Source organism: Aethina tumida, chromosome 1 (assembly GCF_024364675.1).
Source record: "Aethina tumida isolate Nest 87 chromosome 1, icAetTumi1.1, whole genome shotgun sequence".
NCBI classification, from domain to species: Eukaryota; Metazoa; Arthropoda; class Insecta; order Coleoptera; family Nitidulidae; genus Aethina; species Aethina tumida.
In genome coordinates, this window is record NC_065435.1 from 74,106,641 (window position 1) to 74,131,810 (window position 25,170).

General features: G+C 40.9%; 2 protein-coding genes across 5 annotated transcripts in view; both read right to left on the bottom strand.

Annotated features, from left to right (window-relative positions):
* Positions 1–43: 43 nt before the first annotated feature.
* Positions 44–1,901, bottom strand: LOC109602970 (SET domain-containing protein SmydA-8-like). The gene is made up of 3 exons (XM_020019420.2): positions 1,855–1,901; positions 1,613–1,797; positions 44–1,558 (listed from the first exon to the last, which is right to left on the bottom strand). The coding sequence occupies exons 1-3, from the start codon at positions 1,899–1,901 to the stop codon at positions 141–143; spliced, it is 1,650 nt and encodes a 549-aa protein (XP_019874979.2). The 3' UTR covers positions 44–140.
* A 453-nt stretch (positions 1,902–2,354) lies between these two features.
* LOC109602980 (protein split ends) overlaps positions 2,355–25,170 on the bottom strand; it is a 75,391-nt gene continuing 52,575 nt past the window's right edge. The window contains exons 1-15 of one of the 4 annotated variants that reach the window (XM_049961565.1): positions 22,822–22,926; positions 20,962–21,294; positions 19,409–19,627; positions 16,699–17,766; positions 16,199–16,637; positions 15,468–15,907; positions 15,161–15,412; positions 14,698–15,095; positions 5,628–14,143; positions 5,418–5,471; positions 5,094–5,218; positions 4,867–5,036; positions 4,283–4,815; positions 3,790–4,152; positions 2,355–3,729 (exon numbers count right to left, since the gene is read on the bottom strand). In XM_049961565.1, coding sequence (XP_049817522.1) covers positions 3,601–3,729; positions 3,790–4,152; positions 4,283–4,815; positions 4,867–5,036; positions 5,094–5,218; positions 5,418–5,471; positions 5,628–14,143; positions 14,698–15,095; positions 15,161–15,412; positions 15,468–15,907; positions 16,199–16,637; positions 16,699–17,766; positions 19,409–19,627; positions 20,962–21,294; positions 22,822–22,853 — 13,071 coding nt within the window. In that variant the 5' untranslated portion in view covers positions 22,854–22,926 and the 3' untranslated portion in view covers positions 2,355–3,600. Of the gene's footprint in view, positions 3,730–3,789; positions 4,153–4,282; positions 4,816–4,866; positions 5,037–5,093; positions 5,219–5,417; positions 5,472–5,627; positions 14,144–14,697; positions 15,096–15,160; positions 15,413–15,467; positions 15,908–16,198; positions 16,638–16,698; positions 17,767–19,408; positions 19,628–20,961; positions 21,295–22,821; positions 22,927–25,170 lie in introns of those variants that run through there. The other 3 variants (XM_049961480.1, XM_049961436.1, XM_049961519.1) reach the window with 3 other exon arrangements.

The following is a 25,170-nucleotide window of genomic DNA, read 5'->3' on the forward strand; positions in this document are numbered from 1 at the left end:
ATTTTCGTCAAAACTGTAAATAAAGTCAATAAAACTAAGCTGATTGTTACTCGTGGTTGCAATTTATTTTAAGATAATGTTGTTATATGAAAAGAATATTGTAAATTAAATAATATTTTTATTGTAATTTTATTGTACAATTATTTATTTTTCTTTCTGTTTCTTCTTTTCTTTTTACCTTCTGTGCTATTCACTTTTGTATCTTCACCTTTACCGCCTTCTTCTTTCTTACTATTAACTTCTTTTAGAGTAATAACTTTTTCGGACTCATGTTTATTCTTAAATTCTTTCTTCTTCTTGGTAATTTTTTCCGGAGGAACATTAATAGCATCTCTTTGAATACTGATAATAGATTGTCTCAAGAGTTTTAATTCAGATAAAGCGTTTTGAGCAATGTGACCTTCAGGACTTCTTTGAGGCTCATAGAGCAAATATTTAGCTGCCGTTTTCAATGTGCCTTCAGCATCAATTAAACGATTAATTAGATCATTAATAGATATTTCCTTATCACGATATTCTTTATGAGCCAAATCTATTTCAGTAGACTGCAATTCATACATTGTAATTGCTCTAAGTCTAGAAATTCCAGGTTCAATTTTATCCAAAACTTTTAACAATCGATTGCAAAGGTCGACCTTCCTTGCCAAATTTCTCTTGCTCGGTATAGATCTTCCATATTGGCTGATCAAGTTTTGAACCAAGTCCATTATTAGATAATGCTGAGGATGGAACGTTCTCTGAAGCTTTTCTAAAAGTTCTTCCATCATTTTCAAGTTTGACAAATCAACATCTTGAATTAATCTTTTCCCTTCAGCAACAGTCAATCGAATTAATCCTTCAGCGAAAATTGTCTTGCATCTGACACACTCCCAGTTTGTTTTGATTTCGTGAGGTTTTGCAGGTCTTATAGTACCCCTGATACATTTATGACATTTTAATGAGCTCAACTCTGAACCCAATTCCGTAGGATCCTTGCACCTTTGGCACTGACATTCAAAATACTTCCCTTCCCTTAAATGTTGCTTTCTGTTGAAACTTCCTTGAAGGACATTTGCATAGTTGAAGTAAATAATTTCACCTTTTGGTATGTCTACGCTAGCATGAACGGTCATAACAAAACTGCTATCAACAGATAAATGTGTATTGGAAAGACAGTCATGGGTCATAAGAGCCGCTTCGAGATATAATCCTCTTAGGCATTCAACTTCAGGATTGACGATACTTGTTTCGGTTTGCGATGGTCTGACTTCAAAAGTATTCACGTCCAAAATTCCGCAGATCCTTTGCACGATCTCTTCGGTCACATCTTGATCATTTAATAGATTTAGAGACTTTAGTGCATCTTCCACGACAATTTTGTGACGACGCCATATTGGGGTGTCTCTTCTAAAGTTCATGTGGGGTTCCAGTTTCATAATGTGGGACCATTTTTCCGGATTATAGAATTTTAGAAGCAGAATTCTAAGTGGGAATATTATTTGTTCGTTATTAACTATATCCTCGCCTTTTAAATGACTGTCTTTAAGTTGTTGGCATTCCAAATCATTGTGAAATCTTCCTAAAAATTCGATTGGGTGACTTAAAATTATTAATAAGGTGTTTGCGTTTTTACCTGTGCACTTTGGATTGCAAATAATTGCAGTTTTGCAATTAGGACAAAAAATGTAACCGATTCTTCTCAGATTTTTACAACAGTTGAAACAAACCATAGAACCATTTAATTGTGGACCGATTAAAGCCGGGCTTTCCTTTAATATCAACTGACCCTGCTTGAGATTTCTAGCCGCAACAATATAACTAGAAAATATTTTGAATAAACCTAAAGTAACAGTTGTAATTAAAATTAATGATTACCGGCCAAAAACATCGTTGTTTAAAACGTTGTACACCGTCACAGTCATATTTACTACTGAAATTTAATAGTTACATTTGGAACAGTCTAAATTTAAAATTTGCTATAAATAGACCACACTATTTACGTTTTTGTCCGCTTAAAATAATTGTTTTATATACTTATACTTTTTTTAAAAGATAATTCTATAATTTATTGAAGAATAAATCAGGTAACTCTGAGTTGTTAATTTCTCTTTATCAATGTACGCAAGTTTTAATTAATATTAATCAGGTAACATTTTTACTTTTTTATTTTTATTAGAAAGAATAAAAACATTATTTATTACCAGTTTCAAATAAAATTTATACCAATTGTCAAAATGTTAATTTTTTAAAATAACTCAATTACTGAATTTTAATTTTTCGAATATTAATTTTGGGCAATTTTAAATGACAAAATATTAAAAAAATTATATTTAAACGAAATATTTGTATATAATGGTTGTAAATAAAAGACAATATAATTTATCGTAATAGTTATAATAATGTATACTCACAATACACAGTATTTTTATATATGTACAAAATTTACAGTAGTATAGACATCACAATGTTCCCTATGTTATTATTTTTTGTAACGCTGGCTATTTTTATACTTACAGTCTAAAAGTACACTGTACAGAACATCTTAACCTCAGAAACTCAGAAAAGCTTAAAGTAACAAACTAAAAACTATATATTCACATATATATTACATTGTAATTTAAAAAATGATTGATTTCATATAATTATATATGCTACATATTTATATATTATGTCTATATGCTTTATCTTTTATAATAGCCATATTTCAAACTACAGTGGGTAACGTTTTTATTTCAGACTTCCGCGGCGCGCAACGATGCTAAAACAACATCGGTGCGCCCCTCGAAACGCGACAGAAACCTCAAGTCTAAATCCGCACTACATCCGCTTGAACATTTCGGCACTCCCAACGAGATAAACTAATAAAATAATATTAACAAAACACTAAAACTCTTCGACCATAAAACTAAAAAAGGTTCGAAAGTGCTGAAACGTTCCGAGTGCACTTTCCGCACACCCATCCTGGGATAAATGTGCGGGAATCGAATGCGGTAGTCAATAAATAAATTAACAACAATATATTTAAATATAAAAATAAACTAGAGTGTGGCGATCTAAACTTGACGTTCTTTAAACGAAAGAAACATTCTATAATAGTTTTTTATCATTATACCAAAAGAACTGTAGTTTCTCGTAGTATCCTTGCAAATATTGCAAGAATAATGCCAGAACACCGAAAAAAAAACGAAATTTACAAGATGTTTATGAAAAATAAAAATCTTCTAAATAAAAAAATTACATAGCTAACTTTGTATGAGATCTCTTAATAGGTAGTAAGTTATTTTTATCTTTTTTTAATATATTTTATTTTTTAATAATAGTTAATAACGTTTTTCAGAAATCACAGTGAAACTTTTAAATATTTAATATTTTTTCTTTGCTTCCTTAAGTAAACATTTTTTGCGTGTGACATTTCGAGTTTTGTTTTACCAAAAATAAAAACGGCGAGAATCAGGTTTCAAGTAGTAGGTGTTTCACTCAATACATTCGTCTTCCCGTCCCATCCGGACGCTGGAGACGCGCCCGGCCCCGGAACCGGGACTGACATAGAGAGAAGGACGCGTTCTGATCGATACATCTGTTTAGATCCAAATCATCCACGGTTGAACGACACTTTTGGTATCAAACGGTGGTGACAACGATGAGCAGGTGAGCGATATCCGCTACTCTTTCCAACAAGTTCGGCGCAATCCGACGCAGATTTTCGTTCACGAACTCGCACGATGGGAAGATGTGAACTACATAAGCGGGCTGCAAATAAAAACATTTGTTTAAAAACGGAACGTTTAATGAGAAATGGTGAATACTCACGGGATGCGTGGTTCCCGGCGCGGCTACGTTAACAATGCCGGCCGCTTGTTTGGCTTGTAAATACTTGATGAATCCGGTGGTCAAATTAGTGGATTGTTTGAGGACGTCCATATGATCGTGGCCGCAGGGCAGCGCGAGTAGCATGCAGTGTTCATTTTGCATCTGCATTTTACGCGACACTCCTTCAACCTGCGGCGGTTCCAGTCTCATTCTTTGGAATATTCTTAAGGGTGGTGTTGTTCCGTCGGTGTTCTCCGGAAGGCAGTCCTTTGCCACCGTCGCATTGCCCGAGACGAAGTACATTTGGACTGCTGCCTGGTCATTCTTCAGGGCCAAAAGACCTTGCCACATACAGGGATATTGCTATGGAACAAACAAATAAAACGTTAAATGGTCATCAGACTTTTGAGTTGAAAATTTGTTAGACGCGAGTAATAATCTCGTTTGAGTTAACTCGATTTCAAACATCACTCTAAATGAAAGAGGAACTTACCTTCAACAGCATGAAAAGACTCTCGGCTTGTGGTGGAACTTGACTGGCGTGTGGAGGTGTGGCGGCCTGCAACCCACGTTGTGTGGTGGGTGTGTCGGCACCGTGATGTCGGGCTACCGCACCCATGTGATTGCCGGCAGCCCCCAGTCCCACGCCCATCATGTGACTCTCGTTTATCGCCTTCCTGTCGGATGGTATGTGACCACTCAGCGGCCTTTCCGGCACCAGGTGTGCGCCGGGCGGAATGTGGGCGCCCAGAGCACGTTCGGGCGGTATGTGACTGCTGAGTGGCCGATCCGGAACGACGTGAGCGGCGCTCAACGGCCGTTCTGGCGGTATGTGACTGCTGAGCGGACGGTCCGGGTTGCCCATTGGCATGTGCAGAGGACGGTCGCCGCCCATGTTGACCAGCGGATGGCTCGTCATCGGACGATGAGCCGGAGGCGGCTCGTCGAAGTAACGGGCCGCGTGCGCTGGTGTCGGGTAGTGCTGCATCCGAGCCGAGTGCACGACGTTGTACATTTGTGGAGAATCTGAAAACAAAGTTATGTAACAATTCTTGACGTGTGATTTGATGTTACTACCTGTTGTTCTGTCATGAGGTGAATGTAAACCATGTGGTACGGTCGTGCCTCTTCCGGTTAGCGGTAGTCCAACGTTTGTACGTCTCAGTTCTAAGGGAGGAGAAGTGACAGGTGCTTCTTCACCCTCTTGCCCATCCGATTTTTCCACATTTCCCGGCATCATAGGAGACCTAAATGCGAATGATTCATTAAGTATACGATAACAAGTGTCGTCGTTTAGGTCGTACCTTGGCAGATGGTAGTTTGTCGGTCGCATATATTGATATTGGGGTGGAATAGCGTGATGTAAATACGGTGGTAAATCGTGAATTGAGCGTATTGTACCTGGTGGGAAATGTGCTATTTGGTCGCCCTGAAAACAAGGATGAAACATTTTAGCGATATGTAAGTTGCAAAATGTGTTACAAACAAAAAATAATCTGAATTAAATAAATCCGCGAACAAGTATTCATATTATCGAGGGATTGAAGTAATTTACTGATTGATTAATCAAACGAAATAAAACAAAAATGAACAAAAAGTAAAATCAATCAAATATAATTGACAATCACCTGTGGGGAGGGGGAATTTTGATGGGCGGGAGGTGGACTTCTGTGTACTCCGTGCTGCATATTAGTAACGAAAATTTTAATGTTAGTAGTTGAAACTTAACACTAATCAACTAAAAAAGGAAACTAACGTGAACTGAACTACTAATAAAAACTGACACGGTTAGTTTTCCTTTTGATCAGCATTAATCTAATGTAAGTAAAAAAACTTACCAGTGACGGCTCGAAGGCGATGTGTCGAGCTTGTCCTTGCGGCGACAAAGTTGATCTGGCTCCAATGGGGATGTTGCCGAGCGCTACGTCCACCTTAGGCGGTTCCATGACGCCTTTGCTTCCGGGCATGGGTCCCTGGATGATCCTGCTGCCAGCGACCATCTGCTGCGCCTTAGACAACGGCGGACTGCCGACCGCATTCGAAATGATTTGCTGATGCATCTGATGTACCGGTTTGCTCTTATTTATAATCACAGGCGCCTGCTGTTGTTGTGGCTGCACCTTGGACAGTTGTTGCGGCACGTTTTGGTGCTGTTTCATGTGCGCCATTTGAGTATTGACTACTTGCTGTTGGTTCGCCATTACGGTGGATAAATGCGCCTTGTTCAGTTGAGCTTGTTGCTTGCTGACTTGCAACATCTGCTGCGGGTTGAGTACGACTTGATTGGGTGAATGCTGAGGAGCTTTCACCTTGGTCAAAGTTATGCTCGATCGGGGCGAATGGTGAGACGGAGCCATGTTCATTGCCATGCTGACGTTCACATTCAAATTTTGAGTAACTGGTTGAACTGGCCTTGCTGTTACAGGAGGTAAATTGCTGACTACCACAGGCGGTTGGCTCAGCGGTGAGGTCTTCGTTACTACAATACTGGGCGCCACCGACTGCATAACTTGTGGCGCTGTTGTAGTCTTCACCGGGTTTTGTTGTTGAGATACAACAGCTTTGGCGGCCTGAGAGTTCAAAACGTGAGCCTTGAAGCTTTGTGGCTTGGGCGGTTGTACCACCATGACTTGTTGTGGTTGAGTTGTAATCACGCTCGCTTGTTTCACTTCCGCTGTTGATTTAGGAGGCAATCCTGATTGCTTTTGTAACATAGCATTTCCAACAATCATCACTTTACCGTCTCCAGGCATGGGAATGTACTTGCCTTCTTCACATTCGCGCATCGGTGTGAGTAAACCAGTTACAGGATCGATGAGAGTTGTTGGTTCTTGACTCTGCTCGTTCTTCAGCCTGCGCAGCATCTCGGCTTTGACGCCCACATGTGGTACTTCTTTGACGGGTGGATCGGGCTTCTTTTGCTCCACCTTAACTGCTTCTTTAGGTTTCTCTTGTTCCACTTTGGGAGGTTCAGTTACGATCGGAGTGGCATTAACTGGCTCCGGATCTTTAGGTTTTTCAACATCGGACTCATCTGTGGCCTCAGAGGCCCTCCGTTGATTCCTTCTGCCACCTCGGGGTGATTTCTTAGGTGTCTCCGGTTGTTGCTGTTTAGGCAACACCTGTCTGGTGGACCTCCTGGCTCCTTGAGCTCCTCTGGTTTGTACGGTGTTCTTGACCACGTCCTCGATAGTGTCGTCGACCGTATTTCTAGAAACATCGCGTTCCTGCAATCTCTTGGACTTACGGGTGTTCGACACCGGCGAAGCAAACTCCTCTTTATTGTCCACTGTTTTGACGGATGGTATTTCCTTAGCAGCCACCGCTACTTCTTTGCCTATCTCTTTGGCACCATCTTTAGTTACTTCCTTGACTATGGCGGTCTGGGTGTTGCCACCTGTCGAAACGGCAGGCGATTTGATCGTCAGGATAAGTCGCGGACGCTGCTCCTTAGAGCCCTCATCGGCCTCATCCCTGAACTCGTACACATCTGTTGTGGATGTGTCCGATTCAGATTTGTGGACCTTGCGCTCGTTCTTGGCGCGGCCTCCGCGGCCTCTCTTAGCTGTCACTAGAGTCGTGGCCAGAACTGGTTCCTTGGTGACTTTGACGCCGCGTCTGGTGAGAATGCCGGTGCCTACTCCAGCCCCGCGCGCTCTCCTGCCACGACCACGGCCACCTCGTCCTCTCGGTGCCACCTTCACCTTCTCTTTTTCTTCGTTTTCAACGCCTTCATCGATGGCGTCATCGTCCAGTTTGGTGTCAGGTTCGGATTTCTTGTCGAGATGTTCCGATTTGTCGCTTGCATCGGATTTGATTGATTCGTTCGCTTTGGCATCATCGTCCCAATCGTCCTTGCCCGCATCGCTGCTGTGATCAGACAGTTCGTCGGCTGAACAAAGGGTCTTAATGACGGAATCAATATTGACTTCTTTGGCGGACCAATAATCACTATCCTCTTTGGTGTCCAAAGGATCGTCTTTTGATAATATATCGGCACTCGACCTTTCTTTACTGATATCTGAGACGATACTTTCTGTATCGGCCTTCTCTTCATCAAACTTCTCGATTTCTCTGATAACCGATACATTCTCAGCTTCCTGTTTGACTTTTTCAACGGATTCTTCCGTCTTGATTTCCACTTTTTCTTTGTCCTCTATGGGAGGCGTTTCAACTTTTGGAGGTACTTCAACCTTCTCCTCAACAATCGGTTTCTCCTCTGCTTCCTGAGATTCTCTCTTGAGAGTCTCACTCAATTGTTCGCTAATCGATTCCATGTTCTCCAATACTTTGCCCACATTCTCTGATTTCTCTTCGAATGTAGGAGGATTGACTTCAGGCACTGGTTCTGGTAAAACTTCTTTGGGAACGGTCATAATAACTGGACTCGGTGTGGAAGTTGTCAAATTCTCAGTAATAACCTTTGTAGGATTTTCATTGACTTCTGGAGTCTTGGAAGCTTCCGGCATGGTTTGTTGCAACGGTGTTGGTTGTTGTTGTTGTTGTTGCGGTTGTTGTTGTGGAGTTGGAGGTGTCGTTGGAATATTTGAAGGCAAAATTTGTTGAGGACTAGGTAGTGACAGTGGTTGTAACAGAGACTGATGAAGTTGTGATGGTGTGGTTTGAATAGTCTGTGGTGGCATTTGCGACTGAGCAGTCGATTGGATAATACTTGGCTGGTGGACTGGAGGTTTCGATACTGACGAGGTTTCGTGAATGACGTTCATAAAAGGTTTTTGAACCGTATGAGCGTTAGGAATGTAAACAGGCTGTTGTGGTGTTTGATATCCAGTAGAAGGCGGAACGCTTGTTATTGGGGTTAATCTCAAAGCGTCTGCTGAATTGATTTTATCTTGTTGCTTTTCTTGCAATGATTGCACTGTATATAAGTTAGGTGAATTGTTAGGCAAGCCGTAACTGCTAGGCACTAGTAGACCTGGATGATGAGGCAAGTTACGTAAATGATTCTGCATGGTGGCGGGAACAACCATCCTGGTGGGAGTGCAAACGTAACCAGGATACTGATTGGATTGTATCGTGGATGTTTGCAGTACGACCTTTGGGATCTCCTGTGGTCTCGGTTCACTTGTGGAGACAAGCTTAGGCGGTTCGAGTGTATGGGCGGTCTTGGATTGAGGTAGAATAATCGTGTTCGGTTGTAAAGGTTTTGAAACCATGACGGATGTGATTGGCAGCCTCGCAGCGTTAGATTTTGGCGACAATAGATTAGGATCTTGCGTCGATTTCATCTGCACTGGAGAACGTGCCGGTAAATTGTGCATTGGCGTCGGCGACTTTTGTTGTTTGACATAAATAGGCAAGAGAGGTAGAGTTGTCTTCTTCTGCTCCATGGTCGGTGACTTTTGTTCTGGTTTCGAAATAGCAGTCAAAGGTGGATAAGCTGGTTCTGAAATCTTCACTATGGGAGGTGTAGAATAAGTTCTGAGAGGTGCAGTTGTTACAGTAACAATCTGTTTCGACTGCGATTGTGTAACGATAACTGGAGGCTGAGATATTTCTGGAGTTACCTCCATTTTTGGAATGGCAACAGGTTGAATCGTTTTCTCCACTGGACTAGAGATAACCCTCTGTTGTTCAGGCAACATGGGCATACTCTTCGGTTCGTTTTCGAGAGCCGGTTTCTTAACCTCTGCAACAACTAATGGTGGAGGTTGGCTGGGCACTGGCTTTGTAATTGGGGCTAATGACGGAGGACTACCAATTCCACCCGCCTTCACAATAATAGGAGGATGTGTAGCACTCGCATCAGTATTACGAAAGTAACTGGGAATGTCGGGCGTTTTGGGTGGCACCAACAGTTCAGGAGTTTTAGGCGGCTGGTCGAATCGCATGCCGATATCTTCTTGTTCTTCAGTGTCTGTATCAATTTGCAACTCGTGCTCGCTTTGTGGGGTATCGGGCTTTGCGTCCAAGTCGGAAACGCTAAGACTTTGCACAGCTTGTCGCATTTCTTCGTCATCTTGTACATTCTCTTCGTTCTGTTGGGACTGTTCGTTGTTGCTGTTAATCTCATCTGTGTAGCACTCCTCAAACTGTTCAGCACTATTGAAGCTTTCACCAAGAAGCGCAGCAACGGCATCCTCGGTTTCCTCCTGTGAAATAACGACACGAGGCTTTTCCTCAGGTGATTCCGTGGCAACTTCCGTTTTAATTTCCTCTTCCTTGATGGTAGTCTCTTGTTTGACTGGTTCGAATTCGGGTATGGATTTAACTGCCGATTCGTGTAAGTTTTGATCGACCAGACCCAAAATGAGTTTGTCCCGTTTCTTGTCCTTGGAAGTAGTGGGTGTCTTCGGAATAGGGCTGATGAGAGGTTCTCTGTTGATTGGCGAGATTGAAAAATCCAATTTATTAGAGGATTTATTCTCAGGACTGTACTCCAAAATAGTGGGCATGCTCTGATTCTTGGGTTCCTCGATTTCGATTTTGATTTCCTTTGTAGGAGTCGACTCTTTCTTGAACTCTGTCTTGAATTCACTTTTTTCGTAATCAGTTGTAACTTCAGCAGGAATCTCTTCCTTCTTAAGTTCGGATTCTTTCTTGAACTCGACCTGTTCTTTCTTGAACTCCGGAGATTTGAGCTTGTTCTTTTCGTGATGGTGGTGGTGGTGGTGTTTTTGTTTCTCCTCCTTGCTTTTCTTTCGTTTCTTTTTCTTTCGCTCCTCTTTGATCGTTTCTTTGACCTCCGAAGTTTCGTTAAAGGCGAATGAATCGTCGTTGTTATCTGTCTTGTCGACTTCATTTTTAATTTCTTCCACGGTTTCATCTTTGATGTTGGCTTCAAGTTGCTTACCCATGTCGGCAAAGTCCATGCTGTTTTCGTTGGATTGTTGTGCGGCAGCTGCAGCTTCAGCCGCTTCTTGTAACCGCCTCTCCTGTTTTTCCTTTCGCCTCTTCTCCTTACGACGCTTATGCTCTTCTCTCTCGCGTTCTTTTTCTTCTTGAAGCTTTGCCCTATCCATTTCCGACTCGCTATTGTAGGCAGACTGCGCAGACTCGTCGACGAACTTAGAACTTGGCACAAACATGGTCTTGGGATGTTCGATGTTTTCTTTCGCATCTTTAGTCCCGTTCTCAGAGTCCTCGCTAAGCGAACCGAACAGATTTTCGACTTTGCCACACTTATTGTCGCTTTTCGATTCAGATTTGTTCTTTTTGGATTTTTTCGTTTTGTCACGCTCGTCTTTGGATTTATCACGTTTCTTGTCCTTTTTACTGTGTTGCCGTTTCTTCTCATGGTGTTTAGATTTTTCGGTCGATTCGTTGTGAATTCCATCTTGAATGGTTTCCATTTTATTCAAGTCTTCGCTACTGAACGAGTGTTTCTGTTTCTTTTGTTTCTTTTTGTGTTTTTTGCGATCGGTTCGTTCCTTTTTCAGTTCCATCGTGTCCTCATCTGAGGTATTTTCTGGGAACGAACTTTTGAACTTTTCTTTTTCGAGCAACACAGGCGTCGAGGTACAAGAACCTGAATAAACCTGAGTGTTGTTTTCTTCTTGGTGTTTGCTATTACGACGTTCTTTCTTCGTTTCCTTTATACTCTCAATCTCATTAGTAAAAGGTTTGCTTTCAGGATCGGCCATTTCCTGGTCGTCTGAGAAAGCATCCGGTCTATCCTTGGTTTTTCTGAAATCATCGTCAGATGTGTCACTGGTGATTCTCGATTTAGAACCTCGGAAGTGTGTATTCTTGGTGCGGATTCGATCGTCGTCGGAAATTGGTTCAAATTTATTCTTGTTCAGTCTATCCGAATCTGAATCGGTGTCGAGATCTTTCTTCTTTCTGGGTTTCATATCCTGCTCCTCATCTTCGGAACTGACAATGCATAATTTCGAAGAACGTTTGAGTTTGATGAAGTCATTCTTCTCAACGCGGTCTCGTTCCGAATCGGAGTCTTCGTCCCACGAGGTCGATCTCTTTTTCTCCTCGCGTTTCGCTCGACTCTGTTTAAGCTGACTAAACTTAGCCTTGATCTTCTCTTGCCTCTTTTCTTCCTCTTGTTTTTGCATATTCTTACAGCTCCTGGCCTTGACTTTGTCGTACATGGAGATGTAAGCTGGTTCATCGTCGACAATATCGAATATTGAGTGTTTCTTTGGTTCGTCGTCGTCGGTATCTGTATCAGAACTGTTGGTGATCTTTCGAATCCTCTGTTGTTCCCTCTTGTGAGATGATTTGCGTTCGTCGTTCGATTTGGGAGTGTTTTCTTCCGGTCTAGCTTTTGAAGATTTCTCACTTTCTCGACTTGATTGATGTTGTAATTGTTTGTCTTTGTCTTTTTCTTTCTTGACTCGATCCTCGACTTTTTTCTCGTCTTTATCCCGTTTTTCGTCTTCGGTACTGTCTTTGCGTTTCTCTTTCGACGATTCCTTCTTTTGAACTTCGTCGGTAGCTCGCAAATCCAGTCGAGCCAAAAAATCTTTGTCGGACAGAGGACTTTTGGGTGTGGTTGGCGATTCTCTAGACTCCTTTTCTTTACTCTTACTCTTCAGCTTTTGCTTTTCGAGTTTTTCAAGTTTGTGTTTCTTGTGTCTCTCCTCTCGATCTTTCTCTTTACGTTTCTCGTCTGATTCTTTGGCATTGTTATGTTTGTCGTGTTTGATCGAGTTGTTTTTGTGTTTACTCTTGATTTTATCTTCAGATCTAGTACTATCCTTAGAGTCACGCCGTTCGGATAATTTTTTATGGTCTAGCTTTATTCGCTTGTGATCATCACCGTCGAGGCTCTCGTGCGAGCTCATGCGTCTCTTGCCGAGATTCGCAGGCAAACTGTTGTTTCGTTCTTTCCTTTTGCTCGGATCTTTGCCCACGTTAAAGAGAGAATTTTCGAACGATTTCTTGTCAATGTCTAAAGACATATGTCTACTCTCGGTGGTGATAAGTTTGTCTTTAGATTCTTTAAGGTCCGATGTGAAATTTTTATGTTTGTCGTGAATGTTGTTGTCACGGTTTTCCTTAATGCTTTCTTTTCGTCGTTCTTCATCGCGCACATGATGTCGTGATTTGTCGTGACCGTGCGACTCTCGTCGACAATTCTCGTGACTGTCTTTCTTCTCTTCCTTGGATTCTTTGGTGCTTTTCTCGAACAAGTGTTTCTCCAAGATGTTCTCCCGATGCTTGTTCTCGGTCTTTTCGCTGTGATTCTCCCTATGTCGGTGCTCGTCTTTTCGTTTCTCGTGATTGTCGTCTTTATGTCGGCGATCATGATTTTTCTCTGCTCGTTCTTGTTCTTCTCGTTCTTTACGTTGAGCCTCCCGTCGTTCTCTTTCCTCTTGTTCTTTACGTAATCGTTCTTCTTTTTCACGTTCTCGCCGTTCTCTTTCCTCCCGTTCCTTGCGTTCACGCTCTTTACGTTCTTTCTCGAGTTGTTCTTCGCGTTCGCGCCTTTCCTTCTCTTCGCGTTCTCGCCTTTCTTTCTCCTCACGTTCTCGCCTTTCTTTCTCTTCGCGCTCCTTTCGTTCGCGTTCTTCCTTCTCATGCTGTCGTCGCCTTTCCATTTCCTCTCGTTCTTTTTCTAACCTCTCTTTTTCTATTCGTTCCTTTTGTAAACGTTCCTTCTCTAGTTCGCTCTCACGTTCCTGTCTCTCTTTGTCCAGTCTTTCTTTTTCTAAACGTTCCTTTTCCTGTTTCTCTTTCTCCAGCCGTTCCCTTTCCACACGCTCCTTCTCCGCCTTCTCTTTTTCCAATCGTTCGTTCTCGAGGCGGATCTTCTCGAGTCGTTCCTTCTTGCGTTCCTCGCTCCGGGCGCGCTCCTTGCGGTGCTGCTTCTCCGAAACGTCACTATCGTCCGACGGTTTACGCGCACTCGCATCACTGTTCCTGCGCGAACGCACGTCGGCGGGGGCGGCGCGCGGCGATCCCCCGCTGTTCGAGTCCCTGCGGCACGCGATTTTATCACTGACACTGCCGTGTTTCGTTTTGTCACCGCCGGGAATGTTGTTCGACGTAGATTTATCACTGCCCGATGACAATTGCGCTTGGGCGTTCTTGCCGCAACGATTGCTCGGCACTTTGCAGGTTCTCGCGTCACTCGCGGCGGTGGCGGTGGCGGCGGGCGTCGGGCACGGCTCGGGGCACGGTTTGAGTCTGTTTGTGTCACCGTGCGCGTTGGCCGCTCCGGACCGGGCGCTCGTCGTCGTCGTGGCTGTCGTCACGGAACTGATCGTCGTCGTGGCGGTGTTGATGACTATGGATGTTGCACTGGTCGTCAGTGACGCTGATGGCGGCGTCAAAGACGCCGATGCCGTCGTCGTCGGCGTGAGCGGTGAGGGCTGCATCGGCGGGTGGCTCGGGAAGGGGTATTGCAGGCCTTTCGCTGCCGCTATCGTCGCACCTACGTTGGCAAAATCATTATCAAAACGATGCAACATTTAGTTAGTGTAATGTAATATGTCTTGATGCTAACGTTGGAAATGAGTCTCCGGAACTGTACAGAGTATGTGTAAATTTACTGATTCAAAGAACAATGAACAGTTGAATGATACACTCATCCAACATAAATTATGAATATGTTAATGAATTATGAATACTAAATAATAATATTATAATTGTCACAAAACGTATAATAATATTTATACCCACACTCTACAAAGTAAATCTAACGGTAAATATATTTTGTTACCTATTGTTGATTAGATAGTATTAATTGGTCATTTTAAAATTTTGATTCTTTTTGAATTTGTACTTCATTTCAGTACACATGCACATTCGGTATTGATACTATGCGCATTCTTTACCACGCATGCGCACAAACTAATGATAAATCAGTTCAGGATTAATTTACAATTGTTCACATTTATGTGAAGAAACAAAGTCGTTATTATGATCAAACATATTAAATCAATAAATTTTTAATAATGTGAGAAAAAGAAGAACAGATATGCATACCCGACGATCTAGGCGAAAGCACGATGGTTTGCTGTTGTTGCTGCTGCACTACCACAGCAGCGGCGCCCATCTTCAGCTGCGGCTGTGTGGACAGCTGCAGCGCAGGTACTGATGTAAGAGTAGCCGCCGTCGCCGAAGCGGGCACCACGGTGGCGATGGTGGGTGCACGCCACTCCTTCGGCTCGTATTTCTCGCTGACATTCTCGAGACGTTTCAAGTCCTCGTCGAACACGGATCGTTTGGCCAGCACGCTCTTTACGATGTCCGACGGCGGCACTGAATTGATATCCGAGTCGAGGACCGTGCTCTTTATTCGAAACTTTTTCTCCACCGGTGGCGGTACGTCAGATGCGTTGCGCACCGAATGGATTACTCGCGAACCCGACCACTGTTCGTATCTAAAAAGCACACAATATATAAATAAATAGAATTGTTTCACGATCAGTTAATGTTAGGTACTTACCGTACGTCGAGGTCCTTTATCCGTTCGTCCAAACTAGGACTGGCGGTGTCGCTGTCGCTGCTGTTCGAAGACAAGCTATGCGGCCGTGGAGGTGGGCTGGCTGGTGGCGGAACAAATTGTACCGGGCTCGGCGGCCGCGGATTCGAGATCCTTGGACTGGTGACCGCTGGTGGTGGACTCGACATCAAGTTGTCTTGTCCTTTAATGCCCGCCACCGATACTCTACCCCTGTTCATTACCTGAGCGGCAAACCTGTACGAAAAGTAAGTTAGTTCTGTGGCGATAAAACACGTACACGCATACATACCTTGGTAAAGGTAAAGTCAGAGGTCCCTCCCTATCCCTGGGTGTCCTACGTGGTTCAGTCGGCTGAAAGTTCTCGGGCCGTTCGTCAAACAACGGCGTGCCCGGCCTGCTACCTCCCAGACTCTCCGAACCCGAATGATCGTATTGGTGCTGCAACCTCGACGAACTATCGCTACCACCGGTCTTCCTCCTTTTACAAACGGCGTGCGGCATGTACGTTGTCCTGTCGTGGCCCGCGTGCTTCCCCGAATCAATAGACGGTCGTCGTGACGAATGATGCTTCAGATTGGCGTCGGAGAGCCGTCGCACTTCCATTACTTTGCGATGGTCGCGGTTCGCCTCGATGATCACGTCGCTGTCCAGTTTGAGACGTTTCTTGCTTGGACCGAGGAGTTCGTCGCCGCTGCTGGGACACTCCTCCAGCTGTTCGAGTAGGTGCACCTAGCGGGTTCGAGTTTCAGTTGCGTTTTAAATGGTGCATCGGACATGGTGGCTTATAGTTTCACATTAATCAATCCATGCAAAGGGGTGCAATTTTACGGAACACAATGCGAAATTTATCGTTCACTTTTATTTACAATAAAAAATATAGATGCAAATAAAATAATTAACTATAAACGGCCATTTCAGATAATATTTTTTTTGATATATGCTCGTCGGCAACAACTGTTAATTGTTCACAACGATTTGTACAACATATAAAAACAAAGTAAAAAGCATTCAAACACGTACCCTCTCCTTCTGCAGGTTCCTGATGTTGTCCGGCTGATGGTAACCGGTGGTTGCGTCAACGCTCTGCAACGATCTGCTTTCGACCATATCGATGTGGGGCGCTAACGGGCTGTGCACTTGGTAATATTCGGCCTCGTAGTCGTCGTGCGAGGCAGGCGAACCCTGACTATAGGCGTCGTCGTAGGCACGAAAGGCGAGCCTCTCAGACGGCACCACGTAGTCCACCATCGACTGATCGTAGTAGTCATAGCGGGATACAAGGCGGGAACGGCTACGAGGGGTGGCCGATCCAGGGGTGCACGCACCACCTGGCGATTGCATGGCGGACGCCGTCGCCGATGAGAGTTGACTAGGGGCGGCGCCCGGCACAGATGCGCCAGACCTACCACCGCTACCCGTGTACGAGGAGGTGCGCGGCCTCGTCGGCGTGTCATAACGACTGAAACAAAATTAACATCGTTAACATCCGAAATTGTGTGATGTGTGAATTGTATCTTTACCTTGAGTATCTGGCAGACGCGGACTCGAAGGCTCTAGAAGAAGAATCACGACGTACGTCGTCGAAGACTCCGGTCCTCTCAAGCTCGGCGCCCTGTTTCTCCAAGTGCTCGAAGAAAGATTGCTGACATTCCCTGCTGGCGAAATCCACTTGCACCCTCTGGCTTTTGAGTGCGAACCCACGCATCTTATTGACCGCCGTCTGGGCACTGACAACTTGCTCGAAAAAGATCAACGCTTGGCCTTTCTCCCTGTCCACGTGCACTTTGCTGATGGCTCCGAACTGATCGAACTGCATCTTCAGGTACTTTTCGCTGACGATGTCAGCAACGTTGTCGACCCACACGCAATTGGTGGGCATCGATTTGCCGAAGCCCAGTTTAACACGATTGAGACCGACGTGTTCGCCGTCCATTTTCCGGATGGCCTTCACCACGCTCACGATGTCCGAGTACTGACAGAAGGCGTACGACGAATGCGTGCCTTGTTTCTTGATGTCGATCTCAATGATCTCGCCGAATTGATCGAAGATCTTCCTCAGATCGCTGGCGGTCATGTCCTTCTCCAGGTTGCCGATGAATAGAGTGCGGGTGGCCTTCGGATGAAACTCGTCCAGATCGGCCTCGTACGGCCTCTGGTCGTTGTCGACCACGTCATAGCCCTGGTAGGGCGCCACCTCGATTTTGTGTCCGAAGAACAACTTGTCGTAGCTGACCTCGATAGCCTTCTCAACATCCTCCGGCTTCTTGAAGCACACGATCGCGTGCCGATCGGCATTCTGCCCGACCACCTTCACCCACGTCACCTTGCCGTGTTTCTTGTACTCGTGGAAGAGGCCGTCCTTGAGGGACGTATCGCTGCTGCGCAATGGTAAATTCTTGACGCAGATCGCCAACGGTCGCCTGTCGTCCGAGTGGACGGCGCCCTGGTGATGGGAATGGTTCGACGATGAGTTCGCGGATGAGGCGGTGGTCGCCTGTCTGCCCCGCGACTTCGGGGAACCCGTCGAACTGGTCGCCCGAGACGTGCTCGAGCTGCGGGATGATGTGCTGCTACTTCTCGATCTTGATCTAAACGAAATATTTAATTTTAGAAACAAATTCAATGAAGAAACACGAAAGCGGCATCAACGTTTCTGTTTTCAAATCGAGTGCTACATATTTATTACATCATCAAAATTTTATAAACCTAGTTATTTAGATTTCTATGTCAATAACCTTTTACAATAGAACAATTTTATAGCCATAGTTTCTCCGGCAAGCGTGTATCACTTCCTTCTTGGAATAAGCTCGCGTAAGACGTAAAACGTAAATAACACAAAATAAACATTAATTTTTACAATTTGAAACCGTGACGATTTTCATTTATTACTTATTAATTCACCTCACTTTTAAACAAGGTTAACCCACATTTATTTAATTAACATACGCTCCTAAACAGACCCACAAAAGTGGAGAATGACGCATTCCGTTTTGATCGCCATCCGCTTGTGATACGATCTTAATTACACCCCATCAAGAATAAAAACTCTACACGTGACATTGCACATTATACAATGGCAGTTTTCCAATTAGTCCAGTTACAATAGGCAGAATAGGTGCGTTTCATTAAAACGTAATTTTTCACGTTCGTGCAGTCAGAGATCGATATCTATGTTAAAACTGAGTGAATTTTATGAATATTTCGGGGTGATTTCGTTAATGAGTTGCATTATTTTAGACGTAGACTTAAGGACAGCCACACCTGACATTTACGCTGCAACTGCAAATCGCCTGAACACTTGGCAAGTCACAACAACTTTTTCAATCCGTTTTTTATGGTATAATCAACCGCAAAAATAACTTCACGGCTAATTTATCAACAAAAAAAAGACAGCAGAGCGAAACAAGAGACATTTATTTGTCCTCCATACCGTCCGGGTCAAAAACCTATCGATTTTTCCTGCAGTACGCACCGTTAAATATACCGACGTGTGTTTGTGTGTGTGTGTGCAGTGTGCAGTGTGCAGTGTGCAATGTGCAATGTTCAATACACACACACACACACACACACAAACAGATCTCCGACATCGCATTACTGTACCTCGCATTTACAGTTCGCCGCACGGCTCGAAAATTTATTCGTCGATTACGCGAAATGCGCAATCACGAAACCGGCCAGGCCATTTATTTATTAGAAACGCACGCGGGCGATCGGCGACGCTAAATTAGATTTTAGATTTCCGAGCGATTTTTCAATCGGGCAGGAAATTGGCGTTTTTGCCGCACGATCGTACCCGTTAATTAAAATCGATTGTGTCGGACGCGTGGACGCATTCTGCGACGACGTCGTCATTACTAAATATAAAAGTTCGCGTTTAATTGCAAGAGCCATCGTTAGCTCGACAAAAGGACCAATTATCCGAATATAATTGCCGTTTGTAATCTTAACAACAATGGCCAGATAAACGCACGGACCGGTGACTAAAATGACATAACAACATCATGTAATCATAGTCGTAATGCGGCAATTAATATAATTATTGTTGATGGGTTTTAATGAAATGAGTAATATTCAAAAATATTCAATTACTCACAGGTACACGGTACATATAACAACATAAAACAGTTCAAGTCTCGGTAAACACACGACCCGCAGTGTCTCATCGATTAATCACTGTCGGATCACCATTAGATTAGATTATTAAAAAATTATAAGGGGGTGGATTGTTACCTTGTTGGAGATCTGCTAGACGTGCTGCCCGACGGACTTGGCGTCCGCGAGCCGCTCCTCGACTTGGTCTTGATGGTCTTTTTGGCGGCCGCGTCGGAGCTCCGCCTATCGATGACGTCGCCCCCCGCGGCCGCCGCCCCATATCCCGAGTCCGACTGCGATGTGCCGGTGGTGCCGCCACCGCAGCCGCCCGACGATCCCGATCCGCCGCCCAAATATCTGAAAAAACAAACAAACAAAATCAGTTTATTATCGTTCACGACTGGGTGATTCCACAGTTAAATAAAAGGATGTTATTTAGAGCAAACATTAATGAGCGGTTGATATGTAAATGGTCTCGTTAAGGCAGTTTCTAGACAGGTGAAACGACGATTAAAGACCACCACCAGGTGATAAGGTTTTAATTGTGGCCTAATTCCTTTTTAATTTTCAAACAATTTTCCTTCAACCGCTTCGTGTTTGTTTGCACGAATCATTTTAGAAGTTAAACCATTAATTAATAACCAAGTCCAATTATTCAAAGACCTCGGAATAACTTTTGACGATCTTTTTCTGACCACGTAATATTAATATATCCAAATCAACTTGTAGATCGTTGGAGTTCACTTTAAAGCTGATACATTTGTATATTTATTACACTTACATTTTTCTCAAAATATACTAAACATAACCAAATCAGCTTCCAACTTGTTAGAGTTCTTCATATTAGAATTGTTGTAACTTACCACGGAAAAATAAGAACATTCCACAGAAATTGAAACTGCGAAGTTGGTGTTTCATACTTTTGTAGTTTTGTTACAATTATCATTAATTATAATCATTATTATAATTATTTGATCATATAATAAATGTACCCAAATTAGCTTATAAATCGTTGGAGTTCATCACAAAAATGTTTAAAATAATTTAAGTTAACTTTTTCTGATCAAATAATAAATATACCTAAATTAGATTCTAGATCGTTGGAGTTCTTCTTAGGAGAATCAAAGCACTTGACTGCACTACAGGTATTGAAATTATGAATATGCTTATGTTTTATACTTTCGTATTTATTTTTGATAGTATAATAGAAAATATACACAAAGTATCTAGATTGTTGAAATTTATCATAAGAGAATAAAAGCTAAAACTATGAAGTTGATGTTTGATATATTTTTGGACCTTTAATTACAAATATCTTTTTCTAATCAAATACCAAACTGAGTGATTGAAGAGAAGTGAAGGATTTCACCGGGCCTTGAAACTCTGAAACTGATGTTTTATACTTTTATATTTTCATATTGCCAAAAGATAAAAGATATTTCACAATTATTTTTTATTTCTTTAGAACAATATCCAACATGTAAGAAGTTCAAGATATCACAAATTTATTTCAATTTAAAGGCATCGTCAACTACATAGGTAACGTCAGAATTTTTTGTGAAACCTACAATATACTTTATACATTGTGTGTTTTTTATATTTATTTTGAGTTAAACTAGACTAATTTAAGTAACTTAAATTGCATTTATTTGTGTTGAGGTAATAAAATGATGATTGCAAGCAATTATTACCTTCCTCCGTTCGGTCCGCTGTCAGGTGGATATCCGCCCCCGGGCAACGAGGCGGCGTTGACACCCCACGGTCCGGCGACATTCGCCGTCCGATGTCGGTCGACGATCGGATTGTAGGGGCCGTTGCTGCCGCGGAACGCTGACGAGGACGGGGTGGTGGAACCGCCGCCACCGCAGCCGCGGTCGCGGACCCGGCCCCGCGACGACTCCGACGGCACGTAGGAGGTCTGCGACGTCGACGAGCGACGCAGGAAGTCGCCGACGCCGCTGTCCGAAGAGACGCGCGACGCGCCCCTGTCGTAGAAGCGGTCCGGAAACGGCTCGTCCGACGATCTGTAAAAAAAATTCAAAATACAAATCACGCATTTATTAATGCTGTCGAATAAATCGGTTTTCGAAAACGAAAACCCATTGAGAAACTTTCCACAACTGTAACGCGAAACGTTCCATTGAACGTTTCGCCCGAGACCCAGATATGAAGTTGCACATTAGTTATTTAAAGTTGCGAACTCGACTTTTAATACCCCTCCCCGACAACTTCTGCCGAAATCGATTTTACGTCCGCGCAAATTGTTCGTCGTGTAAATGAACACTTACGCTTGTAAACTAGTTTTACGCTACACACAATATTGTTTTTTAGGTTTCGTGTGTGAAGTTTTCGAGAATGATATAAAAACACCGGAAATTTCAACAGGCTTAATTTTAATTGGAGACTTTCAAGAGAATCCTTGAAGGAGTGACAAATTCATTTTCGCATGGACTTCGACTTTATTTATGCATTTATACGGAATCGGTAAAAAACGACAGTTTTATTAATGGTCTTCAGTTAATGAAACGTGCAAAATGTCGAGTCGTGAATATTCAATGTAGTTTGATATTTAATGAACACGTCGCATAACTTGATTTTGGTACTTTTCTTGGGCGACACAAAATTATAATATTTTAATGTGACAAATATTCAGAATATGTATAATATAAATTTATATATTATACAATATAATATGTAATTGTAAGGAATGTTTATTACAACAACTTTAAATATTTAAATCGACAATTATTAAACAATTAAAGTATAAAAATTCTCTGAATTAAACAACATAAAGTTACTTGTCATTTATATAAAATTCTTTTACAGGGGAAAGTAAGACTAAATTTTATAACCAACATAAGCCTCAAATTACTCACATTTCCAGGAAACACTATCATAAAACTAATAATATAAATTCCAAGAACTGAAATTATTTAATTTCTATGATAACAATAATCAAACATTAAACAATAATTAATAATTTTAAATCGGACTTTAACTATCTTTTAGCACTGTTTATTTTTATACCAACAAAAATAATGATTATTTTGCAGTTGTGTTCCCGCTTAAATTATTTTTAATGTTTCTTTATGCTTTAAAAAGTATTTTTAAACTAGTAATGTAAAATAATAGAGTTAATGAAACAATAACTTCAAAAACGATTTCTTTATTTCAAAACAGCAGAACTCATCATTACTATTAATTATCTTTTGCATATCCTATACGGTATGGTTAATATTAAATACAATTTGTAAGAAGCTGCACGATAAGAACCACCAAAACATTAAGCAATAATTAATAATTTTAAATCTGACTTTAACTATCTTTTAGCACTATTTATTTTTAAACCAACAACAAAAATAATGATTAGTTTTCCATTCTTTTCCACTTAAATTATTTTATGTGAGAAAATATATTATTTTTTTAGATTTCCTCATGTTTTAAACAGTATGTTAAACTAGTAAGATAAATGAATAGAGTTAATATAACAATAACAAACTTTAAACACGATTTCTTTCTATCAAAACAGTAGTACTCATCATTCCCATTACCTTTTGCATATTCTATACGGTATAGTTAACATTAAATCCAAATTTGTAAGAGGCTGCACGACAAGAACCACCACCAAACAACATTTATAACCACCGACGCGCAAAACTTTCGACAACGAGCAAAATGGCATGCATAAGAGGGTTGGCGAACGACTGCCCCGAAAATTACTACGTGCCGCTGTGAAAGATGCGGCCCAAAAACTGCACCCAGCAGGTAGATTTCGGATTTCTACCTCGTGTACCCGAAAACCATTACGGTGTTTGTTTTGTACGCGTGAGTTCGGCAACAATGCCAAATCGTGACTGAGGGTAGTTCTTGGTAAAAAGGGCCCTTTAAAGGGGATGTATCGTTTCGTTTAAGCGACAAATATTGTTGCCCAATTTTCAAACATTAAAAGTAAACAATCATTAAACGATTTATGATAAGGTCTAATTGTGTAAATGGAGATCGATTTTTGTTTTTATCTGGTGACACTAATTAATCTAATGAATCATCTATTGACTGGCAAAATATTTGTTTATCGACGCGAATGTTACAAACCCATTGTTATCTGACATTGTTCGATTGATGGAAGGTCGAGCAAATTTAATATGTATTTAGTTTCATATATAGCACATATTCTCTTTTATTAATGTTCGACATTATAATTTATTCTTATGTTTAAAAAAGTCACAGGATTAGATAAAATTTATTTTAAAATTTATTAATTACTATTTTATATTTTAAAAAAAAATTGAAACTAAAGTTCAAAATAGAAAAAATATCATTAACAATTTTTTACAGATTACCAAATTTGTTTGATATTAAAATGTAAAATAAAAATAATAAAATCTAAAAATAATATTGATTCGTAAAGAAAGTATGATTTGAAATACACAATTTGATTGATGATGATTGATGATTACTAATTTTAAAAATGCATTTTTAAAATATCAAATATACGGTATACATATTATAAAAACATCTAATAACCAGGTAATAATTTTATCCAATAAAAAAATTATAATTAAAATGCTGAAATAATAGATAAAAAAGCATGAGTGATCAATTTCATAAACGTATTACATTATTATTAAAAATTAACGTGTATCGTTCAGAATACAATTTTCTTTAATAAAGAAACTATAAATTAAAATAATCAGTAAAAAAGAAACCAATTGGGGGACAGGAAGTAAAAGAGTATAGTGTATTTTTAGTAATTCCGAGATAAACGAATGTTAACGTGAACGTACTGGTACTAAACTTTAGAAAACTTTAAAGGTGAAAAAACATCACAATGTTCTTTGTTTTTCTAATTGTGACATTCTGCACTTTTAATCATTTATTTAAAAAATACTCTTAACCCTTTTACTTGTAGACCCCTCAATTAATATTTCTTAAAAATTATACATAATTTTTAAAATATTAATAAATATTAAATATACGAGTAAATAATAATAATAAAAATAAACTTATTTAATAAAGAAAATATTATTTTAAAAGGATTAAAAATATGTTAAATTCTGAAAAGTTTTAAAATTGAATTTCTACATTTTTTAAATATTATTTTTTTTGAACAATATTTACTTTAAGTTATTATATATTATATTATAATATTAAACATGTTAAACCGATTCGAACATTTAAATTTTTACTACATTCTTAATAAAAATATACATGCATACAAAATTACTTACTAAGTATTAAATTAATTTATTTAAATAAATAAAAACCATATAATCTATTCGTTGAAATATATGTTTAATGTTAATGAAGTTAGAACTATACATTTATTTGGATAAATATTAACATTCTTCTAGTGAAGGAAGGACCAATATCCAAAAAATGTTTTACTTAGGTTGAGAAACGTCTTTTTGAAGATTAATTTTAAATGTAATACAATTGAACTTCAATAACTCGAACCATGATTTACCACAAAAAATCGAGTTATTATGACTTATTAAATAAAATAAAAATAAAAACATATATTTATGTTAGATTTTCTTAGTGACCTTTTTCGACTAAAAACGAAATATTTTGAAAAAAATTACTATTTATTTAAATAAATGTAAAGTCTTATTATTTTTTAATTAAAAGATCCACTATACACACAAGTAGCATTTACATATATTAAACTCTTTTTAACAGAAAAGATTGCATCTTTGAACTTGGCGTCTGGAATCCCTCAAACAAATCTCAGTGCAAAATCCTGGTTCACGGACCGTTCGTCGGTTTGTCGACGTCAAAATGCAAATCCGACATTGTTTCTTTGTCCGCGCGTCAAGTAATCACCGCACCTGTCGCCCGTTCTTGCACAACAGGTGTTTTAGTCCATCGGCAGCGTATCGACGGATCAGAAAGAATCGATA

Excerpts from the sequence above, each read along its gene's own strand:
- LOC109602970 (XM_020019420.2), bottom strand. The coding sequence starts at position 1,901 with ATGACTGTGACGGTGTACAACGTTTTAAACAACGATGTTTTTGGCCG. Across the intron at positions 1,798-1,854 it reads AACAACGATGTTTTTGGCCG|TTATATTGTTGCGGCTAGAA; the intron begins GTAATCATTAAT and ends AATATTTTCTAG. Across the intron at positions 1,559-1,612 it reads TTGCAATCCAAAGTGCACAG|GAAGATTTCACAATGATTTG; the intron begins GTAAAAACGCAA and ends TCGAATTTTTAG.